At 33.5% G+C, this 23252-nt stretch overlaps 2 protein-coding genes, 1 long non-coding RNA gene and 1 other non-coding gene across 5 annotated transcripts; all 4 read left to right on the top strand.

Annotated features, from left to right (window-relative positions):
* The first annotated feature begins 1774 nt into the window (after window positions 1-1774).
* On the top strand, window positions 1775-7183 carry LOC108197397 (uncharacterized). Its single transcript, XM_017365004.2, has 13 exons — window positions 1775-1934; window positions 2026-2319; window positions 3274-3484; window positions 3633-3691; window positions 3970-4107; window positions 4857-4931; window positions 5036-5119; window positions 5229-5290; window positions 5431-5500; window positions 5889-5964; window positions 6067-6197; window positions 6561-6617; window positions 6706-7183. Exons 1-13 carry the CDS (start codon window positions 1893-1895, stop codon window positions 6790-6792), a joined length of 1386 nt encoding a protein of 461 aa, XP_017220493.1. The 5' UTR covers window positions 1775-1892; the 3' UTR covers window positions 6793-7183.
* A 1246-nt stretch (window positions 7184-8429) lies between these two features.
* On the top strand, window positions 8430-15199 carry LOC108197032 (uncharacterized). 2 transcript variants are annotated; one of them, XM_017364506.2, is made up of 18 exons: window positions 8430-8632; window positions 8774-9068; window positions 10273-10488; window positions 10817-10875; window positions 11107-11244; window positions 12062-12136; window positions 12243-12326; window positions 12434-12495; window positions 12608-12677; window positions 13145-13220; window positions 13295-13425; window positions 13850-13909; window positions 13988-14062; window positions 14161-14265; window positions 14336-14431; window positions 14536-14616; window positions 14737-14838; window positions 14950-15199. In XM_017364506.2, exons 1-18 carry the CDS (start codon window positions 8591-8593, stop codon window positions 15016-15018), a joined length of 1836 nt encoding a protein of 611 aa, XP_017219995.1. In that variant the 5' UTR covers window positions 8430-8590; the 3' UTR covers window positions 15019-15199. The 2 variants fall into 2 exon arrangements, with proteins under 2 accessions (XP_017219995.1, XP_017219996.1); XM_017364507.2 differs by lacking the exon at window positions 8430-8632 and having other exon boundaries at window positions 8926-9068; window positions 10266-10488.
* Window positions 15200-17062: 1863 nt separating this feature from the next.
* Window positions 17063-17616, top strand: LOC108197034 (uncharacterized). The gene is made up of 3 exons (XR_010286493.1): window positions 17063-17176; window positions 17286-17337; window positions 17486-17616. It is a non-coding gene; the product is annotated as an uncharacterized LOC108197034 (long non-coding RNA).
* A 4113-nt stretch (window positions 17617-21729) lies between these two features.
* LOC108198586 (uncharacterized) lies at window positions 21730-22479 on the top strand. The gene is made up of 3 exons (XR_010286294.1): window positions 21730-21828; window positions 21931-21997; window positions 22326-22479. It is a non-coding gene; the product is annotated as an uncharacterized LOC108198586 (transcript).
* Window positions 22480-23252: the final 773 nt, after the last annotated feature.

Genomic DNA, 23252 nt, shown 5'->3' on the forward strand with positions numbered 1-23252 from the left:
ATCTTAAAAATGGTGGGTCTCCTGCAAATGCAACAACCACACCAATAAAAATTTCCCAAACATATAAAATTCCGTATTTAACACGTGCTCATGAGCATACTAGCAGGTCCGGCCCAGAGGGAGGGCAACTAGGGCGACCGCCCAGGGCCCAAAAAATTTAGGGGCCCAAAAATTTTATAATTTATGTATTGTTATTAGTATATATCATTCCTGTAAGCCTATTCTATCCTAAGTGACTACGTCCTATTCTATCCTAAGTGACTACGTCCAACCCAAAACTAATGGTACTATCAATCATGGACTAACAGATAAATGTCATCAAACATTTGTTTAATCTTCTTTTTTTACATCTTGTACACTTTATCGTTAAACTTGATTATTTTATAGTTATTTTCTTACGGAAGTTGACTAAAATTTGAGTTTACATTGCTACAAGGTCATATTTTATCAAATTTAGTGAAGTAAAAAAAATAGGGCCCATTTTCTTCTTTCGCCCCTGGCCCTCAAAAGGTATGGAACGGCCCTGCATACTAGACAAACTTTTTTTTATATACTTGAATGCGATTATGATTGTTAATTTTTTTTTTTTTTAGTCATATACTGTAAAGGAATTGTGTGACTATGATGTCAGTGTTTTATTTTCTTTATGTGCTTATTTTATTTTATGTCTTTTAATTGATTTTCCATGTGAGCATACAATCGTCCATTGTAAAGTCTTCAGTCAATCAGTTTTTAAAAGTTAAATTATTTTTTTTGAAACAAAAAGTTAAATTATTTTAGTTAGTTGAACGAGAATTCGTGGAAATCGGTAATTAACCCAATAATATTCGGAATACTTATTTAGATAATTATTTCATTTTCGATTTACCGAGAAAGAAAAAGATAACTCTCAGGTTCACATGGATGGAATGGAACGGAGGGAAAATGGAATGAATTTTATACTCTAAAATTGTGTTGTTTAGAGAAAATGTCTATATTTTTCATTCTTTCGTTCATTCCATTGCTACCATTTTCGCTAGAATTCTAACTCACATGTTTTGAATTTCTACATCAAGTTTCCTTACAATCTTGATCACGAAATTTAAACTCTTTCGTATTTAGTTACTATTATCTTATACTTTTTTCTTTATCCATAAAATTTTTATATGATTTCTCATTCCATTCTCCCCTCATTTCATTCCATCCAAGTCCACAGAAGCAGTGTAAACCAGAAAGTACTAATGGGCTTCCCTTTCGATAAGCCTCGTATAGTTGTGGACTTTAGTTCACTGCTGTAAAAGTTTGAGCTGGGCTTCTCATAGATGATGGGCTAGACAGGGGTTGACAAAACACACATTCATATATAGTTAAGGCAATTAAGCCTGCATGCTATTTTTTAGATTTTATTTAGAAATATTCGTCTTTTCTAAAATCTTGTAAATATATCATTATTTATAATATAAATTATCAAAATACTATCTTCTTTTTATTATTTTATTAGTATATGCGGTGAAGTACAGATGATAAAATCAAAAACACAAAACTCACGCCTAATTTTTTTTTGACAATCCAAGCTTATATGTGTATATGTCTTACAAATTAGTATCTGTTCTAATAAAATAAAAGATAAACCTACCACTGGGCTATCCAATCGTGCTCGGTCTAATTCTTTTGAAAAACACGAAAAACTAAAATCTTACAAATATTTTTTCAAAAGTTTAATACTTTTTGCCAAATGAAAAAAATATTTTGCACTTGAATATTCATGAAAAACTTCAAACATTTACTGCACTGTTAGATTGCCATCTTTCAGCGTCATAGGATAAACAATACATACGTATATATACAAATCACCAGTTTATACTGGCAGTTACAATGATTTCTCTCCTTCAGACTCAACATCAACATTCAACATGGCATCTACTTCAACTCTCCCTCGTCACTTCAATCCAAAGGTACCATCTTTTCATTAACATCTTATACATATGATTAGTGTAATGAAAATTAAAAATCCTAACTTTATTGTAATTCTTGCAATTTCTCTAGGTATTTTCAGTGCATCATGAGTGGAAAAAAGATAGAATTTTGTTGAGTAGTTCAGGGAATTATGGTGGGCTGAAGTTGAAATTTGAGAAAGTTTTGTGTGTAAGTAGAAAAAGGCAAATTAAGGGTTTGGCTGTTAAGGCTATGTATACTTCTGCTTTGCCTCCTCCTCCAGACGGGCAATCAGGGAAGAGGGATTGGAAGGTGTTTCGAAAGTGTCGTAAAGGGGAGGGCTTTTCGATTAAGGGTGTTGCTAAGGGGATTGCTGCGGTTTTTGTTCCTATTGGGACGTTTATGGTAATGATTGTGTAGTTCTGTGTCATGAGTACTTGTTAAATGTTTGTTGATAAATTGAGCTTGGTGTTGTTTGATGGTAGTTGAGGTAATTGTTGCGGAAGTTGAGATGGAAGAAGAAGTTAGAGTAGGAGTAAGGAGGCGGTTTTTGTAAAGATTCTAACTTTTGAGAAAATTCCTGATGACGTCCCAATTGTATATTTGTGTTACGTTAATTTATTTAAGATTGTTTGTTTGGAGGATTAGGTTTATGCTAGAACTAGAATCCTCGAAATAAGTTTTTCCTTTCCTTTTGGGCATTTAATGCTTATGACTGTGTACTTATGTATAACTAGCTTTGTTATATGTTTGTTGATAAATTAAGTTTAGTGTTGTTTGGTTGTACTTGAGCTAATTGTTGTGAGAATTGGGGTGTACGAAGAAGTTAAGAGTAGGAGTAAGGAGGCGGGTTTTGTAAAGATCGCGACTTTTGAGAAGATCTTGGTGAAATGGAAATAGTATAGTTGTATTACATTGATTTCTTTGGCTATGTTTTAAAGGATCAAGGTTTAATATAGAAGTAAATCCTCGAAATTATTTGTTCTTTTATTTTTTGTGGGATTCATGGATTAGAAGAAATCAAAAAAGGACTTGTCGGAACCAATTTTTGATGGGATTAAATATAAGTTATAGATTTTAATAAGCAAAACGTAGATTAGAGTGATGCATTTTCTGAAGGACTAATAATCCAAGTATTATCAGTGATGGAACTATTTCTGTAATTTAAGGATTAGAATTCCTGGACTATAATCCCCTCACACAAACATAGCCTTAATTCTTGTTAGTGGTTTATGGTAATTGACAAGAGTGTAACTGAATGGTTTCAATTGTATACACGTTGATCTATTCTACATTCATAATCTACTTGTGATATTTGAGATCCTGTCATGGCAATGCGTGACTGATATTTTTATTCAGCTGACGCTTCTGTGGAAATTGGCGGCAATCGTACTGCCTAAACCGACAAAAACCGCATTAGATGAGAACAAGTCAAGTAGTGAAAGAAATTTTTGGTCTTTTGGTAAAAATCTCTTGTATGGATTTGCGGCAAAGATGGAAAGGGACTCTAAGCAAAATCTATACAACTATGCCAAAGACCTGAGATCATTCAGGATCGTGAATTTGTCAGGTAATGGATGCCCTAAATTATTATTTGATCTGGGAAGCCGTTTTGATAGTGCGTCATCATTATTTAAAGCTATTTTGCATCTAATTTTGAGTAAGAAGTTTAGTCTTATGATATAAATAGTATTGACCAGCCTACATTTTTTTGGCAGGTGGTGACTTGGGCGATGCAGGTCTATCTATTCTTGCGGAGAGCTTAGTTGACAATCAGGTTAATATTCGATATTCGTCTATATCACATTATCTTGTTTGGTTGATCTTTTATATTTATTTAATATTTTTCTCAATTGGATTTCATACAGAATATAACGTTGAAAGTTGAAACCACTTTTTATTTCCTTTTATCATATCTTTGACACTCGGAAGCAAGAGTGGAGTTTAATTTGTATTATTTAGATTCTTGTAGATATGTCAACTCTTGGACGCAGTAATGTTTATTTAAACTACTATGCTAAGCATGTAATTGTATATTGTATACTGTCTATTCAGAGTTTAGAAGAACTTAATCTTTCTTCTAATGGAATAACTGTCACTGGACTAAAAGCATTAGATGGTGTGCTGCAATCAAACGTTGTACTCAAGACTCTTAATCTTTCTGGAAATCCTATCGGGGAGGAAGGTGCAAAGGTATATTACATTTGTTTTACTGGGTCGCACAGAGTATTTTCAGATTGCTTATATAAAAGATAAAGTTATTGGTATTAACACTCGAAGCTCCTGGTTATTGGTGTACTTGGTTCATCTGAAAGCTTGAGATGACAAATATATTCTTTTCAGATTGGGGGTGCCGTTCTTATTTGGATTTAGTTTCATGCTTGTGCTTGCTGGTATTGACTTGATATTTTTCTTAAAAAAAGTTCGGCCTGCTCCCCATGTTTGTTCGTCTTTTGTTAAGGAGGAAAATCTATTAAGAGATTGCTAAAAATGTAAAAATTAGTTAACTGCTTCTTATTTTATATGTTTTTCAATATTTGTTTGCCAACATAAAGTCATCCTTGTGGATGTACTGTTCTTCTCCCAACACATACTGGTTTCTCTAATCTCTAGCAAATTTTAGCTACAAAAAGTTCCCATTATATGTTTCTATCCCTAGTAGGATTGTGTAGCTTACTACTACGATGTGTTTAACTTTTAAATATAGCAACTTTGTTTCAAGGTGCATACAAATTATGATCTCTAGTTTACATTCCATAATTTCATCTTATGTATAATAGTACTATTGGCTTTTATTTGTGAAACAGTTTGATATCATTAGAGTATAATGTATTAAGATTGTTCATTCTTATTTTCATTTCAATCACTTCAAGGTTGAATATTCAATTAATTTTAAAGGCTCCATGTTGGGATATCTTTGTCATTTGATATGTTGTATGCAGTGTCTATGTGAATTACTGGCAAACAATACTGGCATCAAGAAGCTGCAGCTAAACGATGCTCGGATAGGAAATGAGGTAAGATTATTTACCTTTGGGTTATGAGAACTATCCTGCAGATATCTGATGTCAACTTTCTGATTCCGGGTGTTTGAATAGTGTTACATTACTATTCTTTACAGGGAGCAAAGGCTATCTCTGAGATGTTGATTAGAAATTCAAGCTTGCAGATTCTTGAACTTGATAACAATCTTATCGATGATGTTGTATGTATTCAAGTTTACCAATTTGATAAAGCTCTTTTAGGTTTTGTTAGAATTTACTGCATGAGTAAAATCATTTCTAATTCTGTTTCCTTTTTGGTAATGGAGGTAGGGATTCTCAGAGCTTGCAAGATCACTTATTGGCAATGAAACTTTGCACACAATGTATCTTAAGTGAGTTAGAATAATAAGCAGCTTTTGTTCTACAATTTTACCAACATGAATTTGAGTTGGGATGTGCAAAATCGTATTCCAATAGTTGACCTATAAATTATGTCCTTGCTAACTTTTGGTTGCTATTTTTGATGTCCAAGTCGGAACTATAGTGGTGCTTTGGGGGCTTCTGCTCTGGGCGAAGGCCTTGGGAGGAACCGATCCTTGCGGGTATGTGTTCATGTACTAATACTTAATGTCAAGGTTGCCCTGATTGAAGCATAGAAAGTTAGTATCATGTCTGCCACTACATTACATCACCTAGACTTCTTTAAATTATTTGACCAAATTTTAATTTCCATTAATTTGTCATTTATTCTTACATGATTTATACAGCTGTGGTTGCTTTTAATGTTTTTTTTATACTTCCCTTTGTTAATATTGTTTCCAATGGACGTCAATAGAGTGAATAACATTTCTATTCTACATTATCCCACATATCTGCTTTTATATCACTACTCACTAGATATAATTCTAAGGTAAATTAATACTACGACTAGAAAAATATACATATACAAATTTTGTTCCAAAAAATTACAGTGGCTGTTATTATTTTCAGGAACTTCATTTGAACGGAAACTCTATTGGAGATACAGGTGTTCGTGCTTTAATGTCTGGCTTACTATCACATAAAGGTTTAAGTTTATAGTTGAAATGACATTAAATCAGGCACAACATATCTGTATCGCGTAATTAGCAGTTTAGCACTCTATGATCTGACTAGCTTCTCTGTACAGGGGAAATTATAGCCTTGGATCTTGGTAACAACGGATTAAGCTCAAGGGGTGCTACATATGTAGCTGAATATATTAGAAAAAGCAAAACATTGTTGTGGATGAGTCTTTTCATGAATGATCTTCGAGATGAGGTAATAGGCTAATAGCACTATAATCTCTCATTATACATAAAGTCCATTAAAGTTGTTGGATAATAGATAGTGTCAAATAAATGCTCTGCTTTCATTTCTTCTTCGAGTATAACCATCTATTTAAGAGAATTATCATGTTTTGTTCTATCTTATCACATAACAACTTCTACAGGTTTCTGTCCAACAAAAATGTCGAACCAAGTTGCGACAACTGTTATCAGTTATATGAATTTCTTATATGGGCTTTTAGCGCCTTTCATAAATCTCGTGAATGACGTTTTCATTCTTAATGTTCATGCTCATGCGATAGACATATTTGATCTAACTGAAGCACCTCAGACATTAACCTTTTTTTTTTGTCAGGGGATGGCAAAAATAGCGGCTGCTTTAAAGCATTGCACAATAAGAAGTATAGATCTGGTAGGACAGAGTACCTTTTGAATTGATTTTTATTAGAGTGAAAACAATTTAGAAAGGCCTAATTATCTCTGTCATCATGGTCTTGCAGGGGGAAAATGGCATAGGCGAGAAGGGTATAAATAGCATAACTGAAGCTGTGCACCACAATTCTTTGATCGCATCTGTAAATTTCTGAAACTCTCATTCCATATCTCATATTCCCCTGCGATGTACAGCGGTAGTAGAAGCAGAGAGAAGGGATCCATCAATAAGGCTATATCATATGTGCACAACATGGGTAGTAATTAGGATTTTCTAACATTACTGTAGTTTCGTAAATATATGCATGTAGAAAACCCTACTTACTAGTTCTGGATTGCTTTTTTTTTTTTTAATTACAAGTGTAATTTCATAGCAATTCACTTCTGTTGGCATCTGCCTTCGGGTTGTATATGAAAATTACACTTGCAAGTTGTAAATTGTTCAAATGATTCTTGGTGACTTCTCTGAAGCTCATCCTGGATTATTTTACTTGGAAAAGTTCACTTTAAAGAATTCAGCTCCCTTGAATGGTTTGTTATGCTACATAGATTGATCGCTAATTTTTAACTTACAGTAGAACTGAAATCCTTATCATCTACGACGCCATTATGTACTCCTGAACTGCAAGCTTCATTTTGATTACGTGATATGGCCAGATTACACAGCCACTTATTATACAAGTATCGACTACATTGTACAAGTACATCACACACGACACTAGTAAGAAAATCAGATGATCACAAACACACAAGCCTGAGAAAGACACCGAAAACAAAACACAACCTGAAACAAAGATAGAACAGGCCTTTAGATCATGAAAGCCGAAGCCATCGACGCCAGAATCACAGCTGCCACCGATGGGAAAGAGGCGATAACGCTCCCAGAAACGTCTGGGGTCGGGGCAGGACCCATGTCCATCCAGGGCATCGGAGAACCACCAGGACTCATGTACATCCACCCCATCATCTCATCCTTTGTCACTGCCACTGCAGTAACGACTAGAATCGCCAAGCAAGCAACAAAAATTGCCGATGAATGCCTGCAAGCCATTTCAAACTGTTTTGAATGTAGGAATCAGTGATTGATTCTCTGCAGTTTGATTGCAATGAATGTTAATGCCTGCTTAGAAACGTTTGTTAATTGCTGTATGTTTAGAGAGTTTTATCTTGTTTGGTGTCGTTAATTTCTATACGTGCGTGTTAGCCAAGATTGAGTAAGATTAAAATTTGTTGTGTCCATGTTGTATTATACGGACAGCTGAAATTACCAAAGCAAGGAAATATGATTCTGTTGTAATAACATATTAAATAATTGCTCGTAACTTCGACGTGACGAACCAAAAACGGATTTTCTGATGTGTCCGTGAACATAAACTAACATTATTTTAATTAGTCGGTCAAATTTTATGATTAATATTAGTGTGTGTGTTTATGGGCGTGTATCAAAAGACCCAATAAAAATATATTTAGTCGATTAATCACTTCTAATAATTTTTAATGGATAACCGAACAACACAATATGATCAAATCAATATAAGAATAACATCCTCTGATTAAGAAATATTTTAATTGACATCGATTATATTTGAATGTCTCTTAAAAAATCGAATATGAAATTCCGTCCATGAATCCAATTTTTTTGTGAATAAAAAAACACTTCAATCCAAGGAAACATAATTTTTTCGTTGAAAATTTTTCCACAATTTATCATAAGTTCGGGTCTGATTATAAATTATATGGGCCTAGTCAGGTGGAGTCATAACATAAAGCCTTGCCGTCACAAAATTGATCGAATATCAGAAAATCACTGAGGCCCAAAATACGAGGCCCAGTTAATATACTCAGCGGCACACGGTGTGTTCTATCTCCTTCTCCAACAGAGGAGAAAGATTTGCCTTCATTTTCTCTCAATTGTACAATCTCTTTTCTTGGAATTGGCGCCTACACACACATATGGCCTCTACTAACACTCTCTCCCTGCACTTCACCCCAAAGGTATCATCTCTCTCTCTCTCCCCCTCTCCCTCTCCCTCTCCCTCTCCCTCTCTCTCTCTCTCTCTCTCTCTCTCGCTCTCGCTCTCGCTCTCAGCAAGTATATGACTTAAAATTGATGTTTATATGCTTTGAATTGTGTAGATTGTGCCCCTGGAAACTCGGCCGAGAAATGCACTGAGCCGGAACTTTCCGTGTAGTTCAGCGAGTTATTGCGGCCACAAATTGTTGATTTCTAGAAGTTTATGTATTAATAGAAGAAGAAGAGCTAATTTAATGTTCGAGAAGTTTGCTATCAGAGCTTCGGCTTCTTCTCGTAATAGGTCGAGTAGGAGAGTGCACACGGAATCTCAATCGCAAGCTACTTCGCCTATGGGTGCGGCTAAGGAGATTGCATCCTTTATTGTTCCAGCTGGCACATTTGTCATAATTACGTTTGGTATGGTTTGGATTGTTGTTTAGTGATTACGTAAAGTTTGTGATGTATCATGTTTTAGAAATGTTGATATGTGTATAGAGATGAGCTGCAGTTAGTGTTATTTAGTTATGTATGATCATGAATTGACTTTTGTTTTATCGTGATTGTGTATGCCTATGAGCTGCATTTAGTGTTATTTAGTTATGTATGATCATGAATTGATGTTTGTTTCATCGTGATTGTGTATGCCTCGCACTGTCTTCGGTGATTGCCTTTGGTTTGTGGTATATGCTGACATGTGTATAGATATAAGCTTCATATATATGTATCATTGTATTTACTTCTGTGGTTTATAAAACGATCTTTATTTTGTCGTAAATTCACAAATGACAGGCCTCGTTGCTCTGAATTAGAGGTGTAAGTTTATTTATTGGAACTATTGCACTCATATTGTTTGCCGTAATTATAGTTTCTGATATCTAGTTTGTGAAATGCTGATATATATATATAAAGAAGCTGCATTAAGTATTATGTATTTATGGAAGGCAACTGGTCCCTACCCATTGATTGTTTGAACAATTTACCAGCAGTTTTTCTCCACTGGAAGGCAAAAACCCTAGATGCTTGCATTCACACCTTCCAGAGGAAAAAACCGTTGGTAGATGCTTGCATCAATCGCTTGTCAGGGACCAGGACCCTTTATGTAATTGACTTTCAAATTTTTTTGTCTTCTTTTCTAGCTAGTTGCGCACTGTACAGAAATATTTATGGCTAATTAGTGCTTGTGTATGTAAAAGCTAGTATTCCACGTAAGAGGCATGACTGTGTACTTGACGGATCAACTCCATAGTATATATATATATATAGATAAGATGTGTTGCTTTGTCTATTCGGATGAAATAACATTGGTACTGTATAATGTATTTAAGCTAGTTGCATATTTCATGGAATTGTTTGATTTATTTCCTTACTGCTTGGTGTTCTGGAAACAATTCATATTTGGATAATTCTTCAAGCCTGGTATGATATGATAGAGGTGTGAATGTGTAATTCATGGATCGACTCAACTTATATCATAGATGGAATTTTATTCTGAAATGAGTGTTGAACAATAGCTGGATGTCGATATATGCTAATGCTATGTGCGAATAAAATCATAGTGTTAGCAGTGACCTTGAGATTGTATTGTCTCGATTGATGACTAATTAATGTCTTCAGCTGACAGTTTTGTGGAAATTGGTGGAGATGGTTCTTATGCCTAAACCAACAAAGAAAGTTACAGAGGAAAATAAGTCTAGTAGTAGTCAAGGAACAAAATGGTCTTTTGCTGCTGGGACAAATTTGATGTCGGGTTTTGGTGCAAAGATTGAAAGGGAGTCCAAACAAACTCTTAATGAGTTTGCCAAAGAACTAAGAGCCTTTGCGGTCGTTGACATGTCAGGTAATGAAGCATTTAATTACTGTATTTTGTTACAAACTTGAATTATTATATGTAAATTATTTCTCATTATAGACACACGCACACAACCAAACGTGCTTATCACAACATCTATTTTGTGATCCAGATATATGTCCTGGGTTGTGGATGACCAATTAGTATAGGTTTCTTTTTCTTTTTTTTCCTTTAGTAATACATGCTTTTGGATATGTACAGTAAAGATCTACCTAGGTGAATATTCGTACTGTCTTGCTTGCAAGTTGCAAGTTGGTATATATAAATATGGTTACCACATAAACTGAATTGATCCACTAGACAAAGTATTTGACAGGTCGCAATTTTGGAGACGAAGGTTTATTTTTTCTAGCTGAGAGCTTAGCTTACAATCAGGTTAGATTTTGATATTTTGCCTATACATTTGTCTGAAATCTGTATGCCGTTGCTAAACTCTGTTCCTTTTCAATACTTTCTATTGGGTTTCTTATCCGTAGTGTGTTTCAAGTCATAAATAGGGATTCTTATTAATATATCATTTTCTTTAAAAATATTGAACATATTTCTGGTGATTCTTTCCGTTGTCCGCTAATGGGCTGAGCACATATTTTTGTATTTCCTAATTAGACTTTAGAAGAAGTTAATCTTTCTGCCAATGGAATAACCAGCAATGGACTGAAAGCATTTGATGGTGTGTTGCAATCGAATTTTACACTCAAGACTCTTGATCTTTCTGGAAATCCTATTGGAGATGAAGGAGCCAAGGTATAAGAATTGTTTTTTAATGTATTGTGAACAGTATACTCAAAATCGACTCAGGTGGGGAATAAGTATCTAGATTTTATGAAAATTAAAAACCGGACAATTAGGCCCTTTTTTCTAAGAAATTGGAATTAGGCTGAAAATATCAGGATTGGGTGAAAAAATAAAATCAAGTTCAGGTGGACATTATCTGTTTGGTGCTCTAGTTAATCCCAGCCGGGTGACTAGTGGCTAGAAGGTACCTTTCGCTAGAAGGTACCTTATCCTTAAGTGCCTAGCGTTTTTCTTGACATTGATTGTTTATAGGTTTTCTCTTGATTTAAGAATAGTAAAATTGGTTGTCCTAAATTTAATGCTCTTATTTCTTAATCTTGATATCCTGTTTTGTCTCAACGCTGAAGACTGTAGTAAATCAAGAATGTTTATATCTGATTAAAGTATCCGCTCCCTCTTCCATGTGTATATCTTCTACTGTATGGACGACTGAGGACCATCCATATAGGAATTTGCTCAAATTTAAAGCAAAAGTTACTTTATTTTGTTTATTTGCAGAAAAATGGTTCCTTAGCCCAACACATACTGATTCATCAAATTACTAGCAAAACAAGTCTATATACAGACCCTTTACAATATTTCTATGCTTGTTGTCTCTGTGGGCTAATTTCAGTAATTATTCTGCGGTAAATTTGTTTCACAAGGCGTATGAAGATTATGTGTAGATTTATCTACTTGATAAGTTTCATCCAATATAAGGTAGTGTTATTAGTTCTTAGTTATAAACTGATTATATTCTATCTCTTATGTGATATATTAATCACAGTATTTAAGTGATATACTGGTGAACAATAATGGTATCCAGAAGCTTCGACTAAACAGTACTGGTGTAGGAGACGAGGTAAGGCTTTTTTACCTTTTGATCCTTCAGATAATGCTGCTGTCAGTTGTATAATATTAGATTTTAAAGTAATGTGCTGAACAGTATTTATTACTGTTGCATGCAGGGAGCAAAGGCTATTGCCGAGATGTTAAAAGCAAATACAAGCTTGCGGTTTCTTGAGCTTAACAACAATTTAATTGATTATTCTGTATGTAGTTAATTGACTAATTTTATGTAATTCTTCAGGTTTTTAATAGATGCTGGCCTTGTAGCAAAACTGATTCTGATCTACTTTCTTTTTGGTAATGGAGGTAGGGTTTTTCAGGGCTTGCAGGATCACTTCTTGAGAACAAAACCATAAATGCAATGTACCTCAAGTAAGAAAACAAAGTAGTGCATTGTTTATAATATCATATATGAACTAAGTTGAAATTTGCAAAGTACTGTTTCACTCTGTAAATTTTACCTTGGTTTTTTGTGAAATTTAAGTGGGAATTATGGTGGAGCCTTGGGGGCTGCTTCTCTTGCTAAAGGTCTTGAGGGAAACAAATCATTGAGGGTATGTCTCTTTGTTGACTACTCAGTCTTCTTATCACATGTACCACTGTATTGCATCGTGTATATGGGCTTTTAATATAATGTGTTAATGAGAGCCTGTACCTATGAAATTTATATACACCTTTTAATATACATCTGCTTACCAGTTAGAACTTTTAATGCTGATTCTGTATTCTTATGTTTTTCTTCATATATTATTGATTTGGAGTTCTGTTAATTTTGAACTTCTGTAAATAATAAAATTATTGACGTTCGGGGTTCTTTACAGAATTGTGCCTCTCTTAGAATCATGCATTCAGTAATGTTAGTCACGTTACAGGTGGTAGCCAATAGAATGAATGACATTTTGATATTAAAGTTCTTTATGAATCTGCTTTTAGTTTACAAAATATATATCATGTCAAGCTACAAGAAGATTTAAGTTTTGGTTTTATAATTCAATATATTTCTGGCTAAATATTATTTCAGGAACTATATGTTAATGGAAACTCTATAGGAGATGAAGGTGTTCGCGCTTTAGTGTCTGGCTTACTACTACATAAAGGTTATGGTTTTATATTATAAACAATTTTGGGATTTAAAATTTGCAATCTACTAAACAGGGTTGCTGTTTTATAGGGAAACTTACAGCCTTGGATATTGGTAACAATGCCATTAGCTCTAAAGGTGCACATCATGTGGCTGAATTCATCAAGAGCAGCAAAAGCTTGACGTGGATAAGTATCTATATGAATGACATTGGAGATGAGGTAATCACATGTCCTAATAACGATAAAGTTCATTAAAATGTTGTCATTGTTAGATTTTGAATTTTAAAAAGGCTCCTTTTTTCTTTTTTGTTTGGAAGTCAAAACAATCAGTTACTTTCTGCTGTGTTGCACTTATATTGAATATTGAAATCTTTTGTCCACTGTTTTGCTGTCTATATTGTTTTAAAAATAATTGTTAAAGAATGTTGAAATTTTTATATAAGTACTGGTTTCAGATTTATGAATTTTTACTCCCTCCCTCCCTCTCTCCCTCTCCCTCTCTCTCTCTCTCTCTCTACACACACACACACATGTAGCTTTCTTGCTGGCACCACCAGGTGAAGGCCCAGCTCTAGTTTCGGATATGGATTTCATTTTCTGTGGTACGATTGTCAAATATTTTTCAATCTTGCAATCTTATCAGGGAGCAGCGAGTATGGCGGATGCTTTGAGAGAGAATCGTACGATAACTAGTATAGATCTGGTAGGTGCAAATTTATCTTGGAAGTGTCCTCGTTGAATCAATCAAAATGTGTAACAATCTTGGCGGTGAGAATTACAGGGGGGAAATGACATACATGCCAAGGGAATTGAGGGCATTGCCCGAGTTCTGAAAGATAATACTGTGATCAGCTCTGTGAGTCTTTGACAAGTGACATCCTTCTGTATTTCCTTCTTGCATGTCTTTGAAACTTAAGAAACACAGTCTGACTTTGCTCTATCTATTTCGCTCAGTTGGAACTAGGTTATAATCCTATGGGACCGGAGGGAGCAAAGGCTTTATCTGAAGTTCTCAAGTTTCATGGGAATATAAAAACTCTTATGCTTGGTTGGTGTCAGGTAATTTCGGATATAAACTGAATTTTCCTTCTGAAAGTATCTTTGACCATGTGTACTCAATACCTTGCAGATTGGTGCAAAGGGTGCAGAATATATGGCAGATATGTTGAAGTATAATAATACGATAGCAACTCTTGACCTGCGAGCTAATGGACTTCGAGATGATGTCTGTTTCTTTTATTACTCACTGCATCTACATGTAGCATCTTAAATATAAATTGCTAGTGTTTTTCTCGATTTCCTTCTAATATTCATTAGTAAATTATGCAGGGTGCTATCTGCCTAGCTCGCAGTTTGAAGGTGGTTAATGAAGCTTTGGTGTCACTCGATTTAGGTTTCAATGAAATTAGAGTATGAAACCCTTTGCTTCGGAACTTTTAAACTTTTACTTGCTTCTTTCAAAATTGAAATTCCATGAAGATGTTCATAATGTGATACATCTTTTACCACTAAACCGTGGTTTGTGCACAGGATGAAGCCGCCTTTTCCATTTCTCAAGCACTAAAAGCCAATGAAGATGTGAGACTCACATCTTTGAATCTTTCGGGCAACTTTCTTACCAAATTGGGTCAGGTAACAGATCCTCTTAATTATGTAGTTAATCCTTTTATGTGTTTATATTTGCATAATATTACCAATAATATATAGCCTACAATTAATTATGAGCTTTCTGAATTCACGCAGAGTGCAATTGCAGATGCAAGAGACCACGTCTTTGAAATGACTGAGAAGGAATTAAATGTTGTATTCTAAATCAGGCCAGTTGATGGATTGTATAATTTTTTTCCTTCCAAATTTTGAAAATAGGATATTAATCTGAGTAGTTTCCATGCCATGCAAGTAAAGCATGGTAGAGTCACAGTCCTATACTTGGCTGTGTAGATATTGATTTTTGTGGTTGCCATGCTAATTGCTGAAAAAAGTTGGACAATTACCTCTTGAGTAGAGAATGAGGTTGATCTTGATTTAAAAGTAAAATATCTCACTCTGACCCCCCAAAAAAAAGGTAAAATATCTCACTTTCATTAACATGAAATGATTAAATGAGTTGAGATGAGTGTAATTTTCGGACAAGATATATATTTAATATCTTAAAATTTATTTTATTCAATCGAATATCATGTATGTATCTGAAATGATGAAATGAATAGAATATCATGTATGTATGTGAAATGAATGAAATTGTAATAAATAGTCTCGGAAGAATTTTGTTTTGACACTTAGTTTTATACTCTGTTAAGCAAAAAAACTTTATCCATGTAATTTATATTAATTTTGTTAATTTATTTATTTTAAATTCTTTATATAAATGATATTATCTTATTTTTTGTGAAATTTTTATTAGTTCTCGAGTGGTATGAGTGAAATAATTTGTCAGATCATCTCCAACATAATGAGCTATAATCGTTGGCTAAATTGTATTTGTAAGATATTGTGTAAAATTTGCTGAACCGGGAAGACATCGTGCTTTAGTGGTATGCCTATATTGATTGACTATAATTTCAAAATTGTATGTTACTAATATTTCAAAATATTAAAATAAAATATATTAATTCAATACGGTAATAAATGATATGTAATCTTCCTACCGATTTCTTTTATAGATCTGTAGAGATTTTACAGATATAATTATCCATTGGAGGTTGGTCATAATCATAGATAAAGAGATGACTATGAGAGTGTCATTTTATAAAGAGGTTGGATATTTATTTTTTTTATATGCCAACTCATATTTTAGTTAAGGGTTTTTTTTGGTTGAAAATCATTATGCTTTTTTAACAAAGTATGAAACTTAAAACCCGCGAGGATTGGTTGAGCTGGTTAAAGAGGGGACGTGTATTTTCTTGGTCACAGACTAGCGGCTGCGGGTTCCTATTTTAAAAAAAAAAATTATGAAACTAAAAGTTATGTTTCGTAAAAAAAAAAAAAAGTTATGCACACTCCAAATTTTAATCTTAAATTTATAAAAAGTAAATACAATATGCCAGCACACAAACAAATACAGCCGGTAAATAGCTGGATTGCATTGAACTTGTATAAAAAAAACAGGCGGTACAGTTGTATTGTGGCTAACAATGAGACGATGACAAAATTGCACAGAATACAAATTTGTTTCCAATACATTAATGGATAACTACTCCCCACGTCTCAATTGTTTACACGTATTTTAAAATTCTCATAAAATATAATTTGAAAAATTATTTTAAAATAAAAATTTTAACTAAATTTTTACAAAGGTGAAAATTTAAAAACAAATTTATGAATATACGATATATTTAATATACAACTTAAAAATGCATATCAGTCAGAAAAATGGAAAAAAGAGAACAGGGGAGTGAGAATATTTAAGTTTATTTACTACTCCCTCCGTCCCAATGAATTATATACATTGAGATCGGATAGAGAGACCAAGAAAAATTGTAAGAAATGAGTAAAGTTAGATGAAAAGTAGGTAAAGCGGTGGGATTCACATATTTTTTTAATAATAGATTTGAGATAGTGGAGTAGTGGGTGTAATAGTGTTTTTATTATTATATAATGGAGATAGTGGGAGAATGTAGTGGGTGTGGTAATGTTTTATATTATAAAAAATTGTTATTTTGGGAATGTATAGAAATGATGGGATATACAAAAAGGAAACTGTATAGAATTGATTGCGACGGAGGAAGAAGTAATAATTTGAAACCTACGAGACACGTGTCATAGCAAGCAAGCCTTTCGTGTAAAACCTCAATGCCACGTGTCACGTGCACAGGATTTTCATATGTATGATTTCCCTATAAATTGAACATATGCCCTCATCTCTTTCCTTAAACCCTCCTCTCAATTGCACTGAAACGCGCACACACAACGCGCAATGGCCTTGAGGCTTTTTCTTCTCGTAGCTCTGCTCTTGTTCTGTACTCTCCAGGTTTATTACACAAACACGCATGTCACAATATCTATTTATTCACCATAATTCACTAGACTTGATATCTTACTAACTCTTTATTTATTTTTTCAAAAAATAATAATTTCAGGTTTCATCTGATTCTGAGATAACCGATCAGGTCAAACCTTTGACCTATGCCGGTACGTTCTTTAGGTTATGTACATGTTTTCGGTTACTACCACATGACCTGTTTGGTTCACGAGATTTGAATCCGGTTAACGAGAATCCGAATATTTTCCGACACAAAAATATATTAGAATCTCGTTTACTGACTATATTTTGTTGCAGATTGTCAAGGGCTGTGCCAAGTGAGATGCGGTTTGCATTCGAGGAAAAACGTATGCATGAGAGCTTGTGGAACATGTTGCGCACGATGCAACTGCGTGCCGCCCGGCACGTATGGCAACCGAGAGGCTTGCGGCAAGTGCTACACCGATATGACCACCCATGGCAACAGGCTCAAGTGCCCTTGAGCTTTGTACCTAGCTAGCTAGGTGGTGTAACTTTTGTTATGTAGCAGTCTTGTGATCATAAGACTAGCTCTTGTACTATGGATGTACTATTTCGAACTTCGTTTCGTTATGAAATTAAAGACATGTATACAGTATATTTGAGTTTTGTTGTGACAAAGGGTGTGTGTTTTCAGTGTTCTTGGCTTGTGTGGCCGTTAGGGTGAACTTAAAATAAATGCTTCTTGCTTAAAGTAAAAAAAGTGAAAAATAGAGGTTATAGTCTAGTTAAGACTTATAAGTGATTAAAGTGTTTGGAAAAAAAGTAAAAGTCATGAAACACAAGCTGGAAATTTTTCATACGTGCTTCTCGTTTTACACAAACGGTGCGAATAAGTACTTTTAAAACAACAGAAGCGGGGCTTAAAACCCCTCTGAAAAACCCAATATGATTTGGTATGCTTCTTTTTGGAAATCAGAAGTTGTTCGAGACTGTTGAGAAAATAGTAAGGCTTAATATAAAAAATTTATAAGTATGCGAGCCTGTTTTTTGAAGTCGAAGTTAACAAGCGATTTTTTATTTTTAATATCAAGCTCGAGCAAAGAAAACTATTGGCAGAAATAATTTATATATTTTGGTATCGGGAATTTATGTCATGTCCGGTAATGATTATTAACTCATATATCATCAAAATGTTTTTTTTATATTAGTATAGAATTAAATGATCCTTACGTTTTTTTTTATTTTAGTATAGAATTAAATCATATATCGTCGGTCTTGAAGTGATTTGTTGTCATATTTTATCGTGAGATGAGTTATGAGTTAGTCACGTATCATATTTTGTCGTGAGATGAGTTATGAGTTAGTTACGTATCATATTATTTTGTCGTGAGATGAGTTATGAGTTAGTTATGTTTTTGAGTGAATTATTATTTTGTCGTGAGATAAGTTATGAGCTAGTTATGTTTTTTGATGAGTTATTACGTTGTCGTGTTACAAGTTAGTTACGTTTTTAAGTAATATAAAATAATATACGGATTCAATAATTTAAAAATGTTTTCTTATACAAATATTTGAAGTTTGAATAGCTACTATTTTCGTTTCGTAATAAAATGAATTATTAAGTGACATTTTAAAGATATAAATATTAACTTAATTAGTTTTCGTCCTAAAATTATAAATATTTTGGTGTGCAGAATGGTTCGGGCTGAATAACACTAAAAGTTTAGCATATATGGATTGTATGACCGAAACAAACTCTTATTTTAAATTCATATTACTATCAAATGCTAGAGCATTAGATCGAGTTTATTGTATGGCCGAAATGATAAGATTACACGAATTATTACATGTTTGATATCAGAACTTCTTCTTTCAACATGTACTTGGATTTAATTCCTTGAAGTGTGTTTATTTTAAAGAGTTTAATTCATCATACAAAATAGTAAACAAAGTATTGCATTCATGTAATATATTTTGATTATGAAGACATAAATAGCAAGTAGAGTATTGCATTCATGTGATATAATTTGGTTATGAAAATACTACTCCCTCCATCCCATTTTAAGTGTCCACTTTGCAATTTTCACACATATTAAGAAATAATTAATGTAATGATTTTATCATCATCTTTCCACAACTAATCAGCTTAGTTTTCATACATATTAATTACGTATCTCATTAATTATTGTGTATTGGACCTTCTCTCACTTCAAATTACACTATACATTCATAATGCTTCTAAATATATTTATGAGGGGTGGTTGGTTGTATTTAATACTATATTGGAAATAGTATAAATTTTACATGGGTTAAAGAGTATGACACATATTATGGGAATTTTTTTTTTGGCAAAGTGGACACTTAAAATGGGATGGAGGGAGTATAAACTTCGTCATAATTATGTAATCTTGCAATCTACAGGAGAAAAATATCAAATATTCGAATTATTTCAGTTAAGTATGTCGAATTTTTAAGTCATAATAATAAATATGTGTAACAAATGAAATGCAGGTTTACTTGTTTAGTTAATAGCTCAAGCTAGGGGTGAGCATAAAAATCCGAAATTCGGATTATCCGATTTTCCGATCCGGTATCCGATTTAAAATATCCGGTAATTTGGATATCCGATCCGAATAAACCGGACCGGATATCCGGACCGGTTTTTTTCTCTAAATTCGGATTCGGATCCGGATCATATATATATAAGAAAGCGGATATCCGGATCCGATCCGGTTTATTAATTTTAATTAAAATATATTTTTATAAATATTATATTATACTCCCTCCGTCCCTTTTTATCTGTCCATTTTGGAAAAAAACACACATACCAAAGAATAATTGATTGTATGAATTTTTTCATTAAATACCTCTAATTAATATCTTGAAAATGGTGGAATACCCCTACTTTATGTCTTGAAAACATGAATTCAACCAAGTTTCAAATAAGTCAAGCCTTGAAAATTGAAATTATGGAGATATATTTGAAAAACTATCATTAAATTAGTTTTGAAAGTATAAATGGACAGATAAATAGGGACAAATTTTTACTTCCAAAGTGGACAGATAAATAGGGACCGAGGGAGTATCTTTTTTATTTATAAATAAAGTGTTAAGACTCTGCTATTAACTTATTATTAGTCTCTTACAGTAGCAGTATGAGTTTAGGTCTCCTAAACTTCTGGTCTTTCACAATTTCACTTTCAATTGATCACAACCACTCAGAACTGACTCACCGATCACGTAGCAATTTTATTACCAACTACATTAAGACTTAAAAAGTAAGAACTAAGAAGCCTAAAAGTTGTGAAGGCAAATAATATATCTGAAATTGTTACTCCCTCTGTCCCATTTTAACTGCTTTTTTAGAGAGATGCACACAAACCAATTTTTACATTTATTGAGGTGTTTATTTGAATATTTTTACCTAGCTACCCCTAATAAAGTCAAACTAAATTAATAGTTGTATTGCATAGAAAATATAAGCTGCATTAATGAAGGGTAAAATTGAAATTCACTTATCAAATAGTGCATGAAAACAAGAAAAAATCACTTATTTTGGGACAACAACCAAATTCTAAAAAGGCTGTTAAAATGGGACGGAGGGAGTATTATTTTACATGCATGAACGAATGGAGCCATGGACGTAGTCTTCCTGGAATATAGTTGAGATGTTAATGGAAGTAATCCATTGCATTTTTCAGAAAATAATACATTGAAACGGGATCCGGATAATCCGTTTTCCGATCCGATTTAAGCGGATATCCGGATATCCGGTTAAACCGGAACCGGAACCGGAATGAAAATTTGGTGATCCGAAAAACCGGATATCCGGTTTATAATTCATAACCGGACCGGATATCCGGTTTTGCTCACCCCTAGCTCAAGCCTCAAGTACAAAACAAATTTGTTGTTGTGTATTTTCCTGGCGAAACAAATAGATAACATTTTTTCAATCTTAGAAGATATAGAACAAGACATAACGCCTTTTTAATTTCAAAAAATATAAAACTACACATGTTAATGCGGGAGCAATCATCAAACAGATCACTGGAAATAATGGATAAACAGGTGAATAATCTGCTCCAGTAAACTTTTTATTATTTAGTAATGTTTTTTTTGAGAAACTTTATTTACTTCGGTGTTTTAGTGACATAGTACCAAATACATAAATAACTACTCCCCCATTTCACAATACATATCCACTTCAGAGGAAAAGAAATTATTTCAAAATATTTGTCCATTTCAAAATCAATAAAACCTCAATATTATATTAATATTAATATTAATAAAATATTATAATACAAATGTGTTAAAAAACAGGTGGTACAACTGTATTGTAGGCTAACAATGAGAGGATGACAAAATTGGTCTGAACAATTTTGTTTCCAATACATTAATGGATAACTACTAAATATTTGAGTTTATTTACTAATAATTTAAAACTTATGGGACACGTGTCATAGCCAGCAAATTTAGTGTAAAACCTTAATGCCACGTGTCAAGCGCACAGAATATACATATTCATGATTTCCCTATAAATTGAACATATACCCATGTGCAAAACTCATCTCTTTCCTTGAAAACCCTCCTCTCAGTTGCACTGAAACGCATACACACAACGCGCAATGGCCTTGAGGCTTTTTGTTTTCGTAGCTCTGCTCTTGTTCTGTACTCTCCAGGTTTATTACACAAACACGCATGTCAGAATATCTATTCATTCAGTACATAATTCATGAGACTTGATATCTTAACTACTTTATTTTTTAAAAAATATATTTCAGGTTTCATCTGATTCTGAGATTGCCGATGAGGTCAAAGGACCCAACAGTACGCCTTTGACCTATGCTGGTACGTTCTTTAGGTTAATTCCATGTAGGGCAGACCTAAAATTCAAATTTTGAACGGCATCTAGTAATTTTTGAAAAATACCTGATATATTTTAAAATTTTGTGATACTATTTATATAATTTTGTAAAATTTTGAATAGTAAAATAATATAATAATACATTTTAGGAGGACATGTGTCATCCATGTCTCTTTCTAGATCCGTCCAGTATGTACAACTTATATCGAAACTTTCGTTTGGTTCATGAGATTCGAATCCGCTTAGTAATAAGCCGAATAATTTTCGATACAAAAATATACTAGAATCTCGTATACTGACTATTTTTTGCAGACTGTCAAGGGCTATGCCAAGTGAGATGCGCGCGAGCGAGGAAAAACGTATGCATGAGGGCTTGTGGAGCATGTTGCGCACGATGCAACTGCGTGCCACCCGGTACTTATGGTAACCGTGAGGCTTGCGGCAAGTGCTACACCGACATGACCACCCACGGCAACAGGCTCAAGTGTCCTTGAGCTTTATACCTAGCTAGCTAGGTCCTGTAACTTTTGTTATGTAGCAGTCTTGTGATCATAAGACTCTTGGACCTGCATGTATACTATTTCGAACTTCGCTTCGTTATATAAAAACATGTGTACAATATATGTGAGTTTTGAAGTTGTGGAAAAGGGTGTGTGTGTTTTGTGTTCTTGGCTTCTATGATTTGGTGTGGGTTCTTTGCGAAATCAGAAGTTGTGAAAGGCTGTTGAGAATATAGTATCAGAAAACAGTAAGCTTAGTACGAAAATTTTATAGGTATGCCGCTTCTTTTTTGAGGTCGAAGTTAAATAGCGAAATTTTTAATTTTTAATGTCAAGCTCGAGCAAAGGAGGAAAAAAAGAAAAATATTCGGAAGGAAATAATTTTATATATCGATAATGGAAATGTATGTCATGTCTGTTAATTAACAACTCATGTTTTGTCGCGAAATGAGTTATGAGATGTCACGTATTGTCATTTTAGTATAGAATTAAATCATATATTTTGTCGTCAAACGATTTACAACAAGTTAGTTAAGTTTTTGAGTTATTATTTTGTCGTGAGATGAGTTATGAGTTATGTTTTTTTAGAGAGTTAATATTTTATCGTCAGACGAGTTACGAATATTTTAGTGAGTTAATTTTTAGTATCTTTTATTTTTTACGGACCTTTTTACATTTATCGATATGTATTTTATATTTTAAGACACGTATAAAACATATTTTCAAAATTTAGTTTTTT

This window comes from Daucus carota, chromosome 8, assembly GCF_001625215.2.
Source record: "Daucus carota subsp. sativus chromosome 8, DH1 v3.0, whole genome shotgun sequence".
In the NCBI taxonomy this organism is placed as follows: domain Eukaryota; kingdom Viridiplantae; phylum Streptophyta; class Magnoliopsida; order Apiales; family Apiaceae; genus Daucus; species Daucus carota.